This window comes from Ambystoma mexicanum, chromosome 1p (assembly GCF_040938575.1).
Source record: "Ambystoma mexicanum isolate Mex_15411 chromosome 1p, UKY_AmexF1_1, whole genome shotgun sequence".
NCBI classification, from domain to species: Eukaryota; Metazoa; Chordata; class Amphibia; order Caudata; family Ambystomatidae; genus Ambystoma; species Ambystoma mexicanum.
The window spans coordinates 1321335181-1321353493 of NC_090921.1; the positions used below are offsets into that span (position 1 = coordinate 1321335181).

Sequence of the window (18313 nt, forward strand, 5' to 3'; positions counted from 1 at the left end):
ATCTTCTGGTCTGTGAGGAGGTAATATCTGAGGACCATCGTCTGTAAACACCTCTTGGTAGCGGAGATATTCTCTGGGAATGCTGTTTACCTTTAACACCTCCGAATTAGAGCTTGTCTCTGAAAAAACATGAATCGTAGTATGTTGGGTCTGTGAGGAACATGAATTGCGACAAAAATCTGATGTAAAGGATAGTTGATTTTTCGTCCAATCAATAGTTGGGTTATGTCTCCGAAGCCACGAGACTCCCAGGATTAATGGGAAGTGTGCTGCTCGGATGAGGTCAAATTGAATGGTTTCTTTGTGATGTAGGATCTTCATCTGCATGGAAGGCGTAGTATGAGTGATGAGGCCCGAGCTGAGTGGTCTTCCATCGACACCTTCCACCTTCTGATCCTCGTCTTTTTGTAAACGACGAATGCCAACCTTTTCTGCCCAAACCAAATCCATAAAACACCCTGCAGCTCCACAATCCAGTAGTGCCAAAACTTCAAAGGACTGTTGAGAGAGACTTAACTCTACTCCAATTACCATAAGACGGTTGTCTTCTGTGGATGGCATGGGTGTGATTGATAAAGAAACATAGGGACCAGGATATCCCCCTCGGTAACTTGTCCCAACTAGTTCCGAGGACTGGCGTTTCCCGAACGTCTTGGAGGTACATTGGGACAGTCCCTAAGAATGTGTTGATTTGATCCACAATACATACACAAGTTGTTCTCTCTGCGTCTTCTTCTTTCTTCCGAGGTAAGTGGTCCTCGGGTAGTTCCAATCTGCATCGGTTCTTCTTTCGATAAACAGGTGGGAGAGGAAGAGGGAATACCAGGATCAGGTGTAACCGGAAATCCACGCTGTTTTCGACGTTCAGACCGTCGTTCTGAAATGCGGAAATCCAGCTGAATAACAGTAGACCATAAGTCATTTAAAGTAGCTGGTCTGTTAACCCTAGCTAGTTCGTCTTTAAGGTCTTCCCTTAATCCTCTGCGAAAGATGGTGTACTGAGCATTCTCTTGCCATCCTGCGTCAGCAGCCACCCGTTTAAATCGGGAGATGTAAGACAAAAGATCCGAACTTCCTTGTCGAATATCCAGTAACTGTTCGCTGGCTACTACTGCAGACTCTTGCCTTTCAAACGCCATCTTGAATTGGGCGGTGAATCCGGTATAATCTTGGAGTAATGGGCTGGCACTGGTCACCAGAGGGGTAGCCCACGAAAGAGCGTTTCCCGTAAGGTTAGAAATTAGAAATCCTATACGGGCTGAGTCTGAGGCATATGTTTGCGGTCTGAAAGTGAAATAGATTATGCACGCCTCCATGAACTCTCTGAATCTAGCTGGAGTGCCATCATATTTACCGCAGGCTAAAGGCATGGGGGGCAAATCACTCCGGGACTGTTCAAAGTGATCGACACGCTGCCTTAAAGCAGCGTTTTCGGCTTTTACAGCCTGTAGTTCTAATGTAACATTCTGCATTGCAGTGAGCAGATCTTGGACTTGATCCGAAATAGACATAGTGTTCTCTTCTGGGCGTTGCAAACTGTCACGAGTAGTGGAATCTAATGCGGAATCCTCCAAATCAGATAAGTCACAATCCACCTCCCCTTTCTCCTCACCTGTCACTAGAAGAACTCCTCGTCTGAATGACTTGTCTTTAGGTCTTTTCTTCTTTGTGAAGAGATACGGTCGTCCGCGGGAAGAAGCCACCCTGATTCCCTGATAAACAGAGAAGCAGCCGGCCCCTGTCCCGAAGACGCCAGGAAGAGAGGAAAAAAGCAGCCGCTTAAAAAAACCTCTCGCCGGATGTTGTTGGTAACGAAGAAGTGCAGGAGGAGTTGACTGGCGATTCCGTTAAGCAGGTGAAACAATGAGGTATCTCAGAAGTAGCCACTGCTGTAATTCTGTTTAACCGGAACAGTTAGGATAGGAGCAGGAGAAGTCCGAGGAACCGGAGTGAAGGAACTAACTAAAGCCAGAAGCCGGAAACAAAATCCGGACAGCAGGAGTAGCAGAAACTCCAAAGGGCAGGGGAACTTATGGAACGGAAAAACAACAGAGAAAAAACAAAGAAAGGATAGGAGCAGTAAAGAAATCTGCTTAGGTACTGAGTACACAAAAACACAAGCAAGGACTGGATACACTGTAGCACGGCAACAAGCGAAGGAAAACAAGTTGCAACGCACAGAGCCCAGAGAGGGGCGTGGTTAAATACGGAAAGAAAAGAAAAGACTAGAGCGTTAAACCAGGAAGCGAAACGAAAGACCCACAGAAGAAAGGAAAGCTAGACCGCCAAAACAGGAAGTGAAAGAAAAACACCCGGAACCTCTAATGGCGCCGCCAACGCCAAGCTTTCCATAATCGCCAGCGACCACCATAAGACGGCGGCATGACACCACATGCCTTCCAGCATACATTGGGAGAGTCCCGGAACATTCCGCGGAGCCTTTCTGGCGTGTTGTGCCATTGTAGGAGAATTTTCATCCACATTTCTTTTGAGTGGATGGCACTCGTTAATTTAGATATCATCCTCCACGTGTATTCCCACTGCCCCCTTGGGATCGTCCTTCTCAGGGTTTTTTCCTACCTCTTAATATATTGCCAAGTGACTTTCTCTCCTGCGGAGTTGATGAAACTATATGTATTTGATACAAACTTCTTTGACCCGTCGTTTGACATGATGTATTGCTCAAATGGGGTTAGTTCTCTGATGGCTGCTTGTCTTATTCTCGGTGTGTCTAGCCAATGGTACAGTTGGTCGTTTTTAAACCTATCCGTCCCCTTCAGGTGCAGTAGGGTCGTGCAATCTTCAAAGGTCCTTATTTGTTGTTCCTGATACATATCCCCTACCATATTGCAACCCGCTTCCTCCCACTTTTGGAATGCCTTATTCTCTAGACCTGGCGGTAATTCTGGGTTTCTGAATAGAGGCATGAATGGGGCTCAGTCTTTGGTTAGGGTACCTTTCTTAGTTGCTCCGTCCCATATTTCCAATGATGCCTGCATGATTTCGCTTATGCGTAGATTGGGATGTCTGTGTGTCTTCCCTGCCCATAGCATGTGTCTTGTCGGGGTATTCGCCACTGCCCTATCTTGAGCAACCCAAAGTTTTTGGGACTCTTCCGGAATCCATTCCTTCAGGACCCATAGTTGGGCTGCCTCATAGTATCTTCTAAAGTGGGGTAGAGCGCAGCGCCTGAAATAGATACAAGAGTTTGGGTAGGATGGTCATCTTGACGACCGTTATCCGCCCCCACAATGATATCGTAACGGGTTCCACCTTTCCATGTCCCGTTTGACTTGTTGCAGCAGGTTCAGGGAGTTTTGGGAGTATAATTGCTGTATTTTATGTGTTAAGGTGATACCCAGGTATTAGGTCCCTGTCGTAGCGATTTTTAGTCGGAGGGCGCCTACTACCGATTGGATTCGGGTTGTGTTTCCCGCCAGTATCAGTAATTCGGATTTCTGTCTGTTTATCTTGAGGCCGGATATAGAGCCATATTTGTCTATCTCCTGCACTAGTATAGGGAGAAAGTTTTTGGGATCTCCCAACGTTATCAACATATCATCAGCATATGCCACAGTTTTGTGGGTAATACCTCCCATGTCTATTCTCTTTATATTTTGGTTGTCTCTTATTCGCGCTAACAGTGGTTCCAGGAAAATTGCGTATAATAGGGGGGATAGTGGGCAACCTTGTTTCGTCCCTCTCTCGATCCGTATTTTATTAGACAGGAACCCATTCACCGCTATTCTAATGCTGGGGGATTTGTAATTGGCTTTTATCATTTTAATAAATGTTTCTCCTATGCGCATTTTCCTCAGTATGTGGAATAGGAGGGACCATTCTACTCGGTCAAACGCTTTCTCTGCGTCCAGCAAAAGTTAGTATTGCTGCAGGCGTGCCCGTTATTTCTATCTTTTCCACGATGTGGAGGACCCTCCTAATATTATCATGTGTTTGTCGTCCGGGGACGAAACCAGACTGATCCTGATGGATCAGTTTTGGAAGCACTTGAGTAAGTCTGAAGGCCAGGATTTTAGTATACAGCTTGGCGTCTAAATTTATCAATGCTATTGGTCCATAGGAGGTTGGAGATTCGGGATCTTTCCCCTGTTTGTGTATCACCAGCATCTTGGCCTCATTCATCGTTGGGGTGATTTTGTGTTTTTCTTTGAAGGAATGAAATAATTTGGTCAAGATCGGGGCCAGTATGTCCCCATATTCCTTAAAGAATAGCGCTGTGTAGCCATCAGGACCCGGGGCCTTATTTCTGGGGAGTTCCCTGATTGCCTTATTGACCTCTTCAATCGTTATGTCCCTATCTAATGTGAGTTTTTCTGTGACGGATAGCACTGTAAGGTCCACCCCCTCGAGATATGTTTTTTTGGAGATTTTCATCGGGATGGTCTGTGGAGTACAAAGTTCTGTAGAACCGCTCCATTATCTCTCCCATTTCGGTTGTTTGGGTCCTTCTTTTCCCTTTATCGTCGCGGAGGGCCAATATCTAGTTGCTTCCCCTTAAATAAGTTTATCTGCTCTGTTAGCCTTAGTGTAGTACCTATGTTTTAGCCTCAGCAGGTGCCTTTCTGCCTTCTTAGTGTGGATCGCTTCTAACTGTCCTTGGACGTGCCTCAGGGCTTTTTGTAGCTTTATAGTTGGTTTCAGCAGTATTTCTGCCTGAATACTCCCAATTTTGGCCTCCAGCTCCTTCTCCCAATGATAGTTGAGCTTTTCTTTTTGGGCCTTCAATGCAATTAGGTGTCCCCTGGTTACTGCCTTTAGAGCCTCCCATTGTGTTTCAATCGATATGTCAGGGTGGTTATTAATTGTATTCAGTGATTTGTTCTCGGATTTTATTCCCCATTACAGGATCTCTAATTATGTCCTATGGGAGTCCCCATTTCCATAGCCCAGACTTGAGCAGCTTTTTAATGCAGGCAGATTCCATTAGTGTGATGCTTGTATGAAAATCTCACACATGCATAAAGCTAGGTTGCTTCATATTTCCCCCTCCTGTCTTCCACTCTACCTGCAAAAGATTTTTCAAATTCCCCAGAGCAGTAAAGCAAGTCTAAAGACTGGCATGAGCTTGTGTGCCTTATTTTTACACGTATTTTACAGCACCACTATTTTAGAATTAGCTCCAATCACCCCCATTCTGTAAATAAAGCACCTATTAGAGAGGGTATAGAGACAAGTAACACCTTGCTGCTTTTCATAAAATCAAAAAGCATTTTCGAAACTTTTGTAGGACCACAGGTGTTTATGTTCGACGAATATGTCTGTGAAAGGGATTTCGCCTGAAATACTTCGGAGCACGCAATGCACACTGGGGCTGGAGCACATTCTATTGGCACACACGTCATCCTAACAGGAAAACATTTCTAAACCTTGGGGCACTCTTTTGGACATCCTCTGGTCTTGGTTATCTGGCTTGGGCACTCCTGCTTACACTGAGATGTCTCTAGATGCATTCATTTCCTTCAAGTCCAAGTAGTGGAACATTAGTCTGGGATAGAGGGTCAATATTTGGAATGACCAAAGGTAATTTTGCATATTGTGAGGGGTCAGTAAACCTTGAACCGCCTGGTACTTGTGCCCATGTATTTATGTATGCATCTCTTGCTATGCCCTTTTCGCTTCCTGTGCACCGTCTAATTATCCCACTATTCCCCTGCCTGCTTTTCACTGTCAATCGATCTCTCTCTACCAGCACACCACCCTCTCCTGCACCCCATTATCTCTGTACCCCTTTGTCATCTTCCTAGACCCCTTGCTTATTTGCAGATCTCCAGAGCACAAGACACAATGGTCACTATCCCTTTCTCCCAGGATAATCCCAAATGAGCAATTCTCTCCCTGTTTCTCCCAGAATAACCCACCTGGGAAATTCTCTCATTGTGCATGTCATCAAAGTCATAGTCAAGTCAGGCTCTAGGAAATGTGATTATCCAACCACCAAAAAGCCAAAAAGCAAATCAACAGGCAAAATTAAGGAGCACTCAGTTCCAAGCAAATTGACACATAGGGCAATGATGCCTTGCGCACGGGGCAGCATCCTAAATACTCTAATTAGCTGAGTGAGCACAGCAGCAACCATTGCATTCAGTGAGCCTTGTACCCCAGCTGCATTCACTGAAACAGAAGAAACACTTGCCCCTGGAAGGTGCAAGCAGAAACAGATGAAGGAGTGAAGTGCAAGAGAAAATGGACATAAACAATCATTTACACTCCACAGGAAATGGGTAACAATGCTTTGTTCCTTTACCTGATGACGATTTGTCAGAGGTTTCCACTTTTGATGGTGGAGTTTGGCCCATCCAATCGCTTCTGATGGTCTGCAAGAAAGTGCCCAACGTCTCCTCTTCCACTGTGATAACACAAGTAATGATGACATCTTTATTGTAGGGCTAAACCCACCCTACATGAATGCTCTCATCACTTATCACAGACTGCACATGGCTGGAAGATAGGATTATATGCAGCAATTCCCAGCTAGAAGCTTTTCTCTCGCATGTTATTGTTCATAGCTTATTGTTTGTCTTTTACATTTCTACGGGACTAAGTACGTAAGTAAAGGCCAGTATCACTTATTTGAAATAGTGAGTGGATACAAACTCTACGTGCCAATTTCTATTCGTCCTCGTCCTGCTCAAGACAACACATTTCTAACTTTGTTTCTTTGAATATTCCACCTCTTTGTTAATCAATTTATGAGGAATACGAATATCTTTTCAGTTTCTGTTCATATGTATTTTAATAGGACCTTTATTTGTAATCTTGCTTCACACATGGTATGTGTAGGAGTGGAGGCTGGGCTACAGGCCGATGCCCATAAGGCCAGCTTGATCTTCCAGCATGCATCGATTTTCTGGTCTAATGTGGACCACTGTCATGGCATAGCACACTCTGCTGCGAGCAGTTAACCAATGCTACCGATTTAACGTGCTTTGAAATAATTGGACATAACTGTTTTCCCTGGCACTACTCAAGTGGTTTGATGTGAAGGGGACAAACTGAGCTTTGCTAACTCAGGACACTTTCCCTGGTGTCATAGACTATTTTTTCTCCCACACCGAGCCTGTTATTTGGAATTAGTTTGATCACCTTATGACTCATGGGTGTTGGAACTATTCACAGATCTGTATCCCTACTCTTAGTTCCCCCCTATTTTCACAAAAAAGGAAGCTACAAAAAACGACGAAAAAGCGCTGTCTTCTGGCACTAGATGAATGGTGCCGCGGTCTTCCATTGCAAGTCCATGGCTAACAAGAGTTCAGGATGTGCATCTGCCTCTATTTGCCCCAGCAATCAAACATTGATAGATACATTCAAGCACCACAGTGGGAATCCCAATAGCGGAAGCACTCCGAGTTACCCCTAAAATGGGTAACGTCCATTAATGTTCCTAACATGGAGTAAATTGTGTCCCCAAAAATCGGATTCCACCAAAATGTACCCATTTCCATGCAGTGAATCTGGATTTGTTTTGTTATTTGAATTGTTGCATGCCAGACAGTGGCAGGCTCTCATCTTCAGAGAGCCCGAGCTAACGAGGGCATTACACCATAGAAAGGAACGGTGCGAGCTCTGAAGTGTGGTGTAAAATGTCTTCAATTAACTCCTTTTGGAAGAGATGAGTAGGCAGGCCTTCCACTATACATGCCTTGCCACTTGGCCTTGCTGCCCTAAATGTTCTTATATTTCTTATTATGCTGATTCATCTTGTCATCTTTATAGCTTCATGTGTGTGTCCCTCCCCTCCTTGACCACCCGCAACACCTCCTCCCAGTGAGTTTGGTTCATTTAAAAATAAAAGATAGTGCTCATTATGACCAATAACACATTTTCCACATGCCAGCTTTTGTAGCTGAGAAGTAGGTAAATATGGAACAGTGTAATCACTGGTTTAGTCTCAGCATTACCTCATTTGAAGTTTGGCAACACATCTGAACCGTGATTGCTATTCATTAAGACTCTTCACTGAGGAAGTAGTTACATTAGGCTATTGTGGTGTGTTGTGTGCATCTAACCACCCAGAATAGTACCAAGATGCAAAAGGTTGGGCAAGAGGTCTAGAGAGGCATTGTAAAAAATAAAGGGAATTAGGGCCTACTTAGAAGGATCTTTAGCAGTGCGACAATTGAAAATTGATCATCAAACTCTTTCAGGGATATGGGTTAATTGTTCGAGAGGTTAAAGGTCTTGGATGAGAAAGATGATGCCCCAGTTCTTGTAGCAAATCTTTAGGGTTAGCAATAGGCGATTGTTAGCTAACCATAGTTTTCATTGGGGCTGGTAATGTGTGAATTTATGTCACAGATATTCCCATGTGAACTAACAACCGTCTTCCTGTTATGACCAGCCCTTGGTCATAGGGTTCACTCATCAAGGACACTCAGGATACTCAAGACAGCTACTCTTAGTGGTTACTTTATTAGCTTCATAGTTCCAGGATCAGATGTCATCAGGTAATTGAGAGATCAAGAGGAACAAGGGACATTGAGCCCACTGGCTCCCACCACTCAGGCTCACATATTGTAACTCTGGGATAGAACCAATTCAACTCCAAACATTCTAACCTCACACTCCACACTCACAGCCTACATTCTGATGATGACATCAATCCTGGCACAGCACACATGCAAGCATAAGAGCCAAGCGTAACACCTCCTTTCCTACAACAAACAAACACACCTCAAGCTCACCTGGAGGAAGCAACCCCAACACCTCCTCCTCTTGCATAAAGCACTAAATGCAGCCATCTCTCAGACAGCCTCTTTAATCCACAAGTGTCCCTTCTGGACCTGCCTGGACAACGGCAGACCACCCATGCCCCAGCATCCCCTTGGAACAGGCTGCCTCATTCAGCCCTGGGTGGTGGGTGCTAAACAGTCCATGGGGGCAGTGGGCTCTCCCTTTCTCCAAACAGTCTCTTTTGTCCTCTTGCCTGCACCCCCCGCAGCAGAGTCTGGAGGTGAAGGGCTAGCAAAGCAGTATGCCCTGGGGACTGTCGTTGCCAGGCATGTGAAGCCAGGCATGAGAGGTGAGGCGAGGGAGCCATGCCATGAGCACAGCGGTGTCCTTCGGGCCTTTGGCGCTGGAGAGATCGTTCGTGTGAGTAGATCGCTGTGTGACTCAGGACGTCACGACAGCTGAAGGAGGGGATGGCGATTACTTGGAATGTTGCTCCTATCCCTTGTTCCTCTTGATCTCTCAATTACCTGATGACATCTGATCCTGTAACTATGAAGCTAATAAAGTAACCACTAAGAGTACCTGTCCTGAGTATCCTGAGTGTCCTTGATGAGTGAACCCTATGACCAAGGGCTGGTCATAACAATTGGCGACGAGGATGTTCCAAGGTATGGTGTAGGAGGACCTTGGAGTGGACATCATGAAAGCAAAGAGAAGGTGGTACCTGTGTGATGTTATGTGAGAGAGGAGAAGAGACTCTGCTGCGGGGGGTGCAGGCAAGAGGACAAAAGAGACTGTTTGGAGAAAGGGAGAGCCCACTGCCCCCATGGACTGTTTAGCACCCACCACCCAGGGCTGAATGAGGCAGCCTGTTCCAAGGGGATGCTGGGACATGGGTGGTCTTCCGGTGTCCAGGCAGGACCAGAAGGAACACTTGTGGATTAAAGAGGCTGTCTGAGAGATGGCTGCATTTAGTGCTTTGGTGCTCCCGGGATTATGGTAAAGGCTGTCCAGCATCGTTTTCAAAAGCATGGTGTTGCCCGAGGGCAGAGGGCTGCAGGGGAGCCCCATGGCTGGAGAGTGAGAAGTGGCATGGGTACCAGTGGAGCATTTTTGTGCCGTTTAAGAAAAAGAAAAAGGGAGCGAAATTGTGCCTTCTGTTTTCCACTTCACATTTGCTGATGTTGGAGGTGAAGGGCTAGCGGAGCTGTATGCCCCTGGGACTATTGTTGCCAGGCATGTGAGGCCAGGCATGAGAGGTGAGGCGAGGGAACCATGCCATGAGCACAGCGGTGTCCTTCGGGCCGTTGGGGCTGGAGAGATCGTTCGTGTGAGGAGATCGCTGTGTGACTCATGACGTCACTACAGCTGCAGGAGGGGATGGCGATTACCTGGAATGTTGCTCCTATCCCTTGTTCCTCTTGATCTCTCAATTACCTGATGACATCTGATCCTGTAACTATGAATCTAATAAAGTAACCACTAAGAATACCTGTCCTGAGTATCCTGAGTGTCCTTGATGAGTGAACCCTATGACCAAGGGCTGGTCATAACACTTCCCTATTGGCCAGTCAGCGAGAACTACAGAGCACAATCCCTAACTGACCAATAGGGCAAACCGTTGAACAGGAATTGCACCTGCCAGACACTTTGTAGCTGCAAAGAAAAAACAATATAAGTACACAACTATCGCAAAAGGAATCCCACTGACCTATCCCAACTTCTTCCATCTTTATGACATACCTGTGGCATTGATAGGTGATGTGATAACAGCAAGTAGGAAAAGGGGGAACAGAACCTGGGTGGCACCAGGGCGCAGCTAGGGAAAAGGTAGAGCTAGACCCGGACTGCATGAGGGCGCAGCTAGGAACAGGGAAGGCCAAAAGGCCAGAAACACCAAATCCAGGGAGCAGTTCCACAATGCAATACACAAGGCAGTCCACAGTTCAAAGGCAAAGTTCCAAAAATGCCAAATCCAACGAGTGAATCAAAGAGGCGGTCCAATATCCACAAGCCAAAGTTTCAATGTTCCAATATCAAGGTAGCCAGATCCAAAGGGCGATCCAAAAGGCAGTCAATTGTCCACGAGCCAAAATCCAAGAGCCAGGAAAGAGAAGAAAGCAAATCCAAATGCCACCTGCCAAAACAGCTGAGAAGCACTGGAAAGCATGCAAGAGCAGTTTAAATAGCCCAATGTAAGTCTGTTCCGGGTAGCGACATCCTCAGTCACCTGAGAACCATGGCGTCATGTGATCATTGTGTACGCCTTCTCTGATGCATCATCCGTGACCACTGCACTGTATCGGCCAAGCACCAAGGAAGCCGCCACTAATGTTGCAACATCCAGGAGCAGCGGGGAGCCCCGGAGCACACCGGAGGACACCGGAGTACGGTGCTGCAGAGGAGAGGTAGGTAAGTGCATGAAAATTTAAAGGTTATGAACATGGGGCTGAAATATTGATAGACTTTATGAGTAATGCATACACTTTTTAATTCAATTCTTTTGTTGATGGAATGCCAATGAAGTTGAGGAAGGATTGGAGAGAAATATGATCCATTGGGTATTTTGACAATTACATCCGGACAGCAACATGAAGTGGCCTCTGTGACAAAATGATTACCGCCCATACAAGGATGAGCAGTGGCTAAACTACTTTCTCTGACCTCACACGTCTACAAAATAGCAATGATCCCCTATCATAAAGGTAAACCAAGCAGAGATAAGAGATACACTTCCTTTGCCTTTTATGGTAAACTGTGCCAAGGGTAGACTACACTCTTAAGAGATGCAAGGAACTCATGGTGGCAACAGTAAAACAGACACAAGTGATCACAGTTCAAGGGTGTTTATTAAACTGTATTGGATGGTTGGAAAAAAGCCTAATCTAAACCTAAATATAAAATGGGAGCAAGCTACGACCATCAAATAATAATAAGGCAGTCCTAGTGGCATCTTGCCAAATAAAAGGGCCTATACTAAAAAGAACCTATTGCCAATACTTACAACTAAATACAAAAAGAGTGTGGTATACGGTTCATAAGAAAGAAAGAATTGTTCACAAATGATAAGTCAGGATATGGTAGCCGGGGGTCTCCCTTCCCCACGTTTTGAGCACGGGAAAAGGCGGGACGCCAGAGCACAGCACACTCTTGAGCTTTCCCAGCATGAGGCTACAGTTCCATTCTAACGTATCAGGACCTTTGGTGGTTAAGCCTCTTTCTACAAAAAGTCTCCTGCCTCCGAGGACCTGATGTGTTCAAAATTACTAACCAAAGGTTATTTTCCGTATGTACGTTGTGTGATGACTTTTCACCCTTGGATTCCCCTCTTCGGGGCTCAGACCCTTCTCGAATGTTAGCCTCCCTCCGTCGGATTCACTGTGGCTTTTATTCCAAAAGATTTCAACTGTCCCATTCACAAGTCTTAATGTTTTTTTTAATCAGTTCACTGTTGACCTCCCTCTGTCGGGTCCACTCTTGTCAACACAATATTCACTGGGGCATCATGCTTCACCCCTTCCTGTCGGCATCCCTCCATCTGGTTCGCTCTTACCAACCACACAGTCCCTTCTCCTTTTTCACTATGCAGGATTTATCTCCCTTAGCTTTCCAATTACGTGCCAGTCAAAGCCTTTCAACTGTATAGGGGATTTTACTAGACCCCTGTATGACCGCTTTGACCTCCTCCTTGTGACTCTCCTATGGGCTTCTGGTCTTGTTAGTTTCAACTATAAGGCAATTAAGCAGAGCCTCCCGAGTGAGCACCCACGTGGTGCCGGACCACTCTGGAGCTGGATCTCCCCTGAAGAGTTAACAGTTCTTTGATTTCTCTTTAATTTGCCACTTTCATCTTTCATTCAACACAGTTCGGTTTCTTATTGGCTTTTCCCTCAGCTCACCGGCTGTGATGAACCGCTTGGCTTTTCTTTTCTCTGGAGTCAAGGACGGTACCACAGTAGCAAGAGTCTCTCCCTGTCCTGATTATCAGTGTAGGAGGCCTCTGTGTACTGTTGACATCTGCTGCAAGAAACGCTGGCTACTGTTCGCTGTCTCATGATTCCCTTCACAGAGGCTTTGTGGGGCTGGGTCGGTAAGGGCAAAGACGCTTCTCTCCTTGTCACCCATTCGTTTCTCACCACCTTTCTCCTCCTCTCGAACTACTGTGCTTGGATAGCTCTCTCGCCGTGTGGTGTGCCTTGCTCATAGTGTCTTCTCGTGCTCCACCTTTTCTCCCTGTGGGAAAGGAAAAGGGCCGTCAGGTGCGTGTGATTCTGGTCAATTGCCTGATTTTGCCTGACCCTTGCATTGGGACATTTCAGGTAAACAGCTCTGGTGTTAGTCCATTGACTTTTGGGGTGTGTGAAATTATTTGTGTCGGAAAAGGAGGGGGTAGAGTTTCTGAGTATCCTACGTGGTAGGATTGGAAAAGGTGTTATAAAAAGGGGGATTCCGCGTCTCACCTGTCAGTGTCCCACTTCCACTCCCAAGGACCCCCCATGCAGTTAATCCTCCCTGACTGGTCCACCCCCAAGAACTGGATCCAATACTGATGGCCGTGTCCTAGCCACCTGGATGACAGATCCTAAGGGACTAGGGAGGGAGACACCTTCAGGTTTCTCACAGAGGGCAGTGAACGTAAGAAAGTAGCAGCACACACAGCAATAGTACAACCCTCCAAAATAAAGGAATGTCTAGTGAAGGTTCTATCAAAATATATACTTTTATTAAACACACCAATATGCAAGGAAAACAGTTCCAGAAATGCTAACAAAAGCACACCTCTGTGAAGAAAGACAGACCAATGTAGAATTAAATGATGCAAGCACTCTGGATACTAACCAGGAGGAGAAGGCAATAAATCACTTCAATGTTGGTAAAAAGTATATGCCTTTTGCCAAAAAGGTGCAAAAGAGGGCTTAACCAGTCTCTAGGGTCCCACCAAATGGAACAGGGGAACTACAGCCTTCCAATAGTACCTTAACCAGTTACTGGCAGTTTGACAGCAATGACCCAGGCTTCTTAAGATTGTATTGAGCAGGTTGAACCATGTACATTTGTGGCAATTCACAGTTATCTAGATGGGGATCAGGCATCAAGTCAAGTTCAAGATGAGTCTCGCTATGGTCTGATGCAGTGTTTAAAGGTTGCGTGTTGATGCCAGCTATAAGGGTCGGTTTGGTGCTTGAGCACAGTTCAGTGACGTAGAGACTGGTGGTTTGAGGAGCTGTTTGACGAGCAGTTCAAGGCATGGTGGTTCGTAGGCTTCGAGAGTGGCAAGCTTCATGTTCAAGCCGGGGCAATTGATGAGCTTTGCTGGTGCAGTGAGGCAGTAAATTGGTTTGAGGAGCAGCAACAGCAGTTTGAAGAGGTTCAAAGTAGTGCCAAAGTGAGCACTGCAGGTTCTGTTGGTTTGAATGCACTTGAACACAGTCGATGATGGTACAACAGGGGTTCGACATTGTAGAATGCAGGAAACCAGCTGCTTTGCTTCTTCAATTGCTGTGTGTCCCAATCCGGGGGCCCACGGACAAAAGGTATCCATGTTCTTTTTCTCCCAACCCGAAGGCCCTGGTTTACACCTGCAGGTGTCCTTCGCCTCAAATGAGGTCTTACGCACCATTGTAACTGGCAGAGTGGTTGGACTTGATCCAGCAGCCTGTCACCCCCAATGTGCCCTCGGGATGGATCAGGAGAAAAGCTTGCCTTTCCCTTGGAACACTCATTCTTCACTGGTGAAGAACTCTGGAAAGGTCTGCTCTCTCAAAAGATGTGCAAACTAATAAAATGAAGGGCAGGAGCCCCTTTCCTTATAAATGCAGCATGCCACAGAAGACTGGTTGAAAGCAAGGCTGCTTTAAGACATCCAATCCTTGTTCAGACTTGCATCATACCGAAAGTGCTTTGTTGTGCAGGAAGTGTGGGACACAGGAAGGAAAGAGATGTCCACAAAAAATCATGATGACGAATCCTTTTGCCCGTGTGCGGTGCCTGCATGTCTGTCTCAATCCACCCCCTTCTCTAGGCCTGCACTTCAAAGGCCCTTTGATGTGAAAACGCCTTTTTTGAGGCAAGCTTTTTGAATGGGATTTTCGCTTTGAAGCCAGGCTCTCGTGGGGTCTCCTGCTGGGGGATCCCAGGCCTGGAAAGGGAGGAGCTAACTTTCCTCCCAGAGAGACAACAGAGGGAAGTCTCCTGTCCTTTGTCCCATTCACTGGAAGGCAGATAGCCAGGTGCCAGGCATCTGCACTGCTTCTCATAGCTAGTCTGAGCACACAGATTTCACACTGGTACGTTACATTTCAGATGTGGCTTTTAATAATGCTATGAACCATCAGCCACCATACCAAAACCTAAGTGTGCATACTTATTCTTCCATATTATCCTTCCACCAGATTGAGAGTTTATTGTAATGATGTGGTTGTGTAGCAGATATGCAGACTTAAATGCAGTTTCAATCCTACTCTCCACATTTGCAAAACCAGGCTTTTGGCTTTGACAATGCTTGTTATAATGGCATCTATAAGGCATTCGGAGCATAGTAAAGGTGTATGCATAAGGCTCTTAATCCATCATGGCAACACTTTTAGTAATAATAATAATGATCATTAAAAATAAAACACAATGTATATATATTTTTTTCTACCGAACAAACCCAATGTAATGCACCACAAAAGTGTAAGCACTAGCAAAAGAGAGAAACCCGGAAGATGCACATTTCAATGGTGTGATATAATGGGATATCACCATATATCAAAAAAACTTGTTCTGGTTATGTTACAAGTAGAAAATGTGTTTGAAAAACGTTTTGATATCTGTGCCATGTGATTTAAGCGGGGGAAAGACACCTATTCCCGGATCGTATTGTGGTGATCAAGAAAGTTGCCAAGCCGCAGACCAAGAAGCAAATAAGAGGGTCCGGATTGTCAGTTACTGCAGATAGTGGTTCCCGGGGTATGCCTCTATGGTTAAGCCCCTTCAGACCCTCATTTATAATTCAACTCCAGAACATCTGCCATGGTCCCACCATGCTAAAGACGCCTTTGTTACCATAAAGCAAGCACGGGAAATGTCCCTAGCGATAGGTCTGCCTGAATATGATAAGCCATTTGTATTGTACTACAATGGGCACAATGGAGTGGCCCAAAGAGTGTTAACACCGTTGCATGGTAATAAGCATCGGCCCATTTCATACCACAGTATAGCACTCGACTCGGTAGCAGCAGGACTGCCAGCTTGCCTGTAGGCGGCTGCCGCTGATGCCCTGTTGATAGAGAAGACCAATCAATTGGTACAGGGCCACCCTGCCACATTTTCAGTACCCCATTCAGTGCTGGTCTAGCTGCTTAAGGGGAAGACAAAGCATGGTTTCAATTCCCTTTTCACAAAGAATAGGAAATTGCTAACTTGTGCTGCAGATGTAATATGGAGCAACTGACTTGTCTTGGACCCCCCTTCTCTGTTGCCCACCCCACAGGACGGAGTACCAGATGATTGCCTAGTGGTTGTCGAAATACTTCGGCTATCTCCTGATGATTTATTTGATGTCCCACAGCAGAACCCTGGCCTGATGCTCTTTGTTGACGGCACATGTGTGCGTAGCCAGGGGACAGGAGAACCTCCCTCTGGTTACTCTGTATGTACACCCCACTCCATCTTCGAGGCCTATTGATTGCTCACTGCCAGGCCTACACAAGTCGTGGAACTTGTAGCCCTCACACAAGAATGTACCCTGGCATGGGATAGGTCGGATACGGTTTACACCAACTCCAGGTGCACTCATGGTGTGGTGCACGATTTTGGTGTCCTATGGAAGCAGGTTTAAAAGCCACTTTTACTCCATATTCCCAGCTTCAAAATATAAGGAGACAAATCCACACACTTTGGCAACTTATCTTGATCCCTTTCTCACAGAGCTTTAATTATTCTTTCATGGAGATTCCCAATACTTCATTTCACCTTCTTCATTGGTCCTCCTCTGTCCTTCCTTTAACAGTCCCTTAACTATTAAGGCTTCCCCTCCTGGTTTGCCTCTCACGAAAGGTCTCCTCACCTTGGTTAACATTGCATCACGTGGTCACTCACCCTCTTATGCAGCGTGTGTTGCCTCTGTCCTCCTATCACCTCCACAGGTTCCCTCTCTCTGACATTGTTAATGGCTTTGGTGTCTGAAATTAAGTAATTAATCCCTCCTAGGGTTCTTCAGCAGTTTCATCGGAAAGCTCCCTTTGTCTTTCTCTCAGTTGTCCAGTTTGCAAGCCCTACCTTTGCTTTTTGGGGTACACTGTTCATCCTTCTTCCCCTCTAGCAGGATCACCTCTCATTGATCTTTTATCAGCTTTTCTCCCTTACACGGAGCTGCAGATATGCTCACATCGCTGTAGACATCAAAGACAGACTTCAAAACGTATTGATTGATATTATTTGACAAGGACACTTTACCACATCTGCATGCACAAAACTCTGAAAGTGGATATCAGGCAAAATAAAGCTTATGCAACCTACAAAGAACCATGTGAACACGTATCGAAGACATGACATTATTGGCCTAAGCATGAAGGGTTCCAGGCTGTTGATTACACAGGTATCATCACATCACTAGAAACAACTCAAAGCATCCACTGTTTGAAGCAAAGAAATCCCATTGCTCACAAAAGGAGCACTTCCGCCTGGCCCATCAGAGACTAACCACTAGCCCTCTCAGGCCCCCAACCTAAAATAGGTATGTCTCTGCCACACTTGGGTGCCAGTCCACCAGACATGAGTGTGTTCATGTACATAGGAAATATTTAAGTGTCACATCCAACCAAAAAGCTACTTTTAAAGATAAGAATCTTGGAAAAAAGATGATTTATCAAAGGATGTGGTGAGTGAAAAGCTGAGCTGGTGTTGATACTAAATTTGTTCAAATTGATTGTTTTTATAATTGGCAGTACATCAGCTGTCAATGAACACATGGCTCTTGGAACACTAGAGGATTAAAAAAGGTATCTGCTATATTGGTCAAGTAGAGAAAATACCTTTTTATGTTGTTTAAATTTGGTTGGTGTTTGCCCAATTGTAACTCATCATTATAAAGATACTGAATGTTTTTTAAAATGTCAGATACAGTAGGGGCTCTGCATCCAACTATGAGTTTAATTATATAATTATCAACATCAGAGAGCACTGTCCAAGCTCAGACTGAATATTTAAGGAAACACTCAGCCTTCACATTCTACTTTTAGTCCGTTACTCTCATCAAATCTGCCTGGTCACAAACCTATAGGTGTGAATCTGCGCATCCACAACTTACTTTCGGGAGTTGCCAACTGTCGTATTTTGCATGATTCCCATTAGGTCCTAGAACCCTTCATGTTCTGCCAAAAAAGAAAAAAATCTCACAGCAGTAAGCATGTTTATACCTCAGTTAGCTAAGTGGGGACTGCAGGAAGGAATATTTATACATAAGGGTGGGCCTGAGGCAGACACAGGTGGGCCCATAAGGGAATCAGGAAGGTTCTTTACAGGACAGTGCATTCAAGTAGTCTGCAGTGTATCATCTAGTAACCCTCTAGAGGAGCAGCTGAATGCCTCTGCATGACGTCCCACCCCCCTCCTGTCTGGATGCTGGCGGGCGAAA

General features: G+C 45.6%; 1 protein-coding gene across 4 annotated transcripts in view; it reads right to left on the minus strand.

Moving 5' to 3' along the window:
• Positions 1–18313, minus strand: part of LOC138453575 (scavenger receptor cysteine-rich type 1 protein M130-like) — a 500179-nt gene that overhangs the window by 166038 nt on the left and 315828 nt on the right. For all 4 annotated transcript variants that reach the window (XM_069606566.1, XM_069606582.1, XM_069606572.1 and 1 more), the window contains one exon: positions 6266–6367. In XM_069606566.1, coding sequence (XP_069462667.1) covers positions 6266–6367 — 102 coding nt within the window. The remainder of the gene's footprint in view (positions 1–6265; positions 6368–18313) is intronic.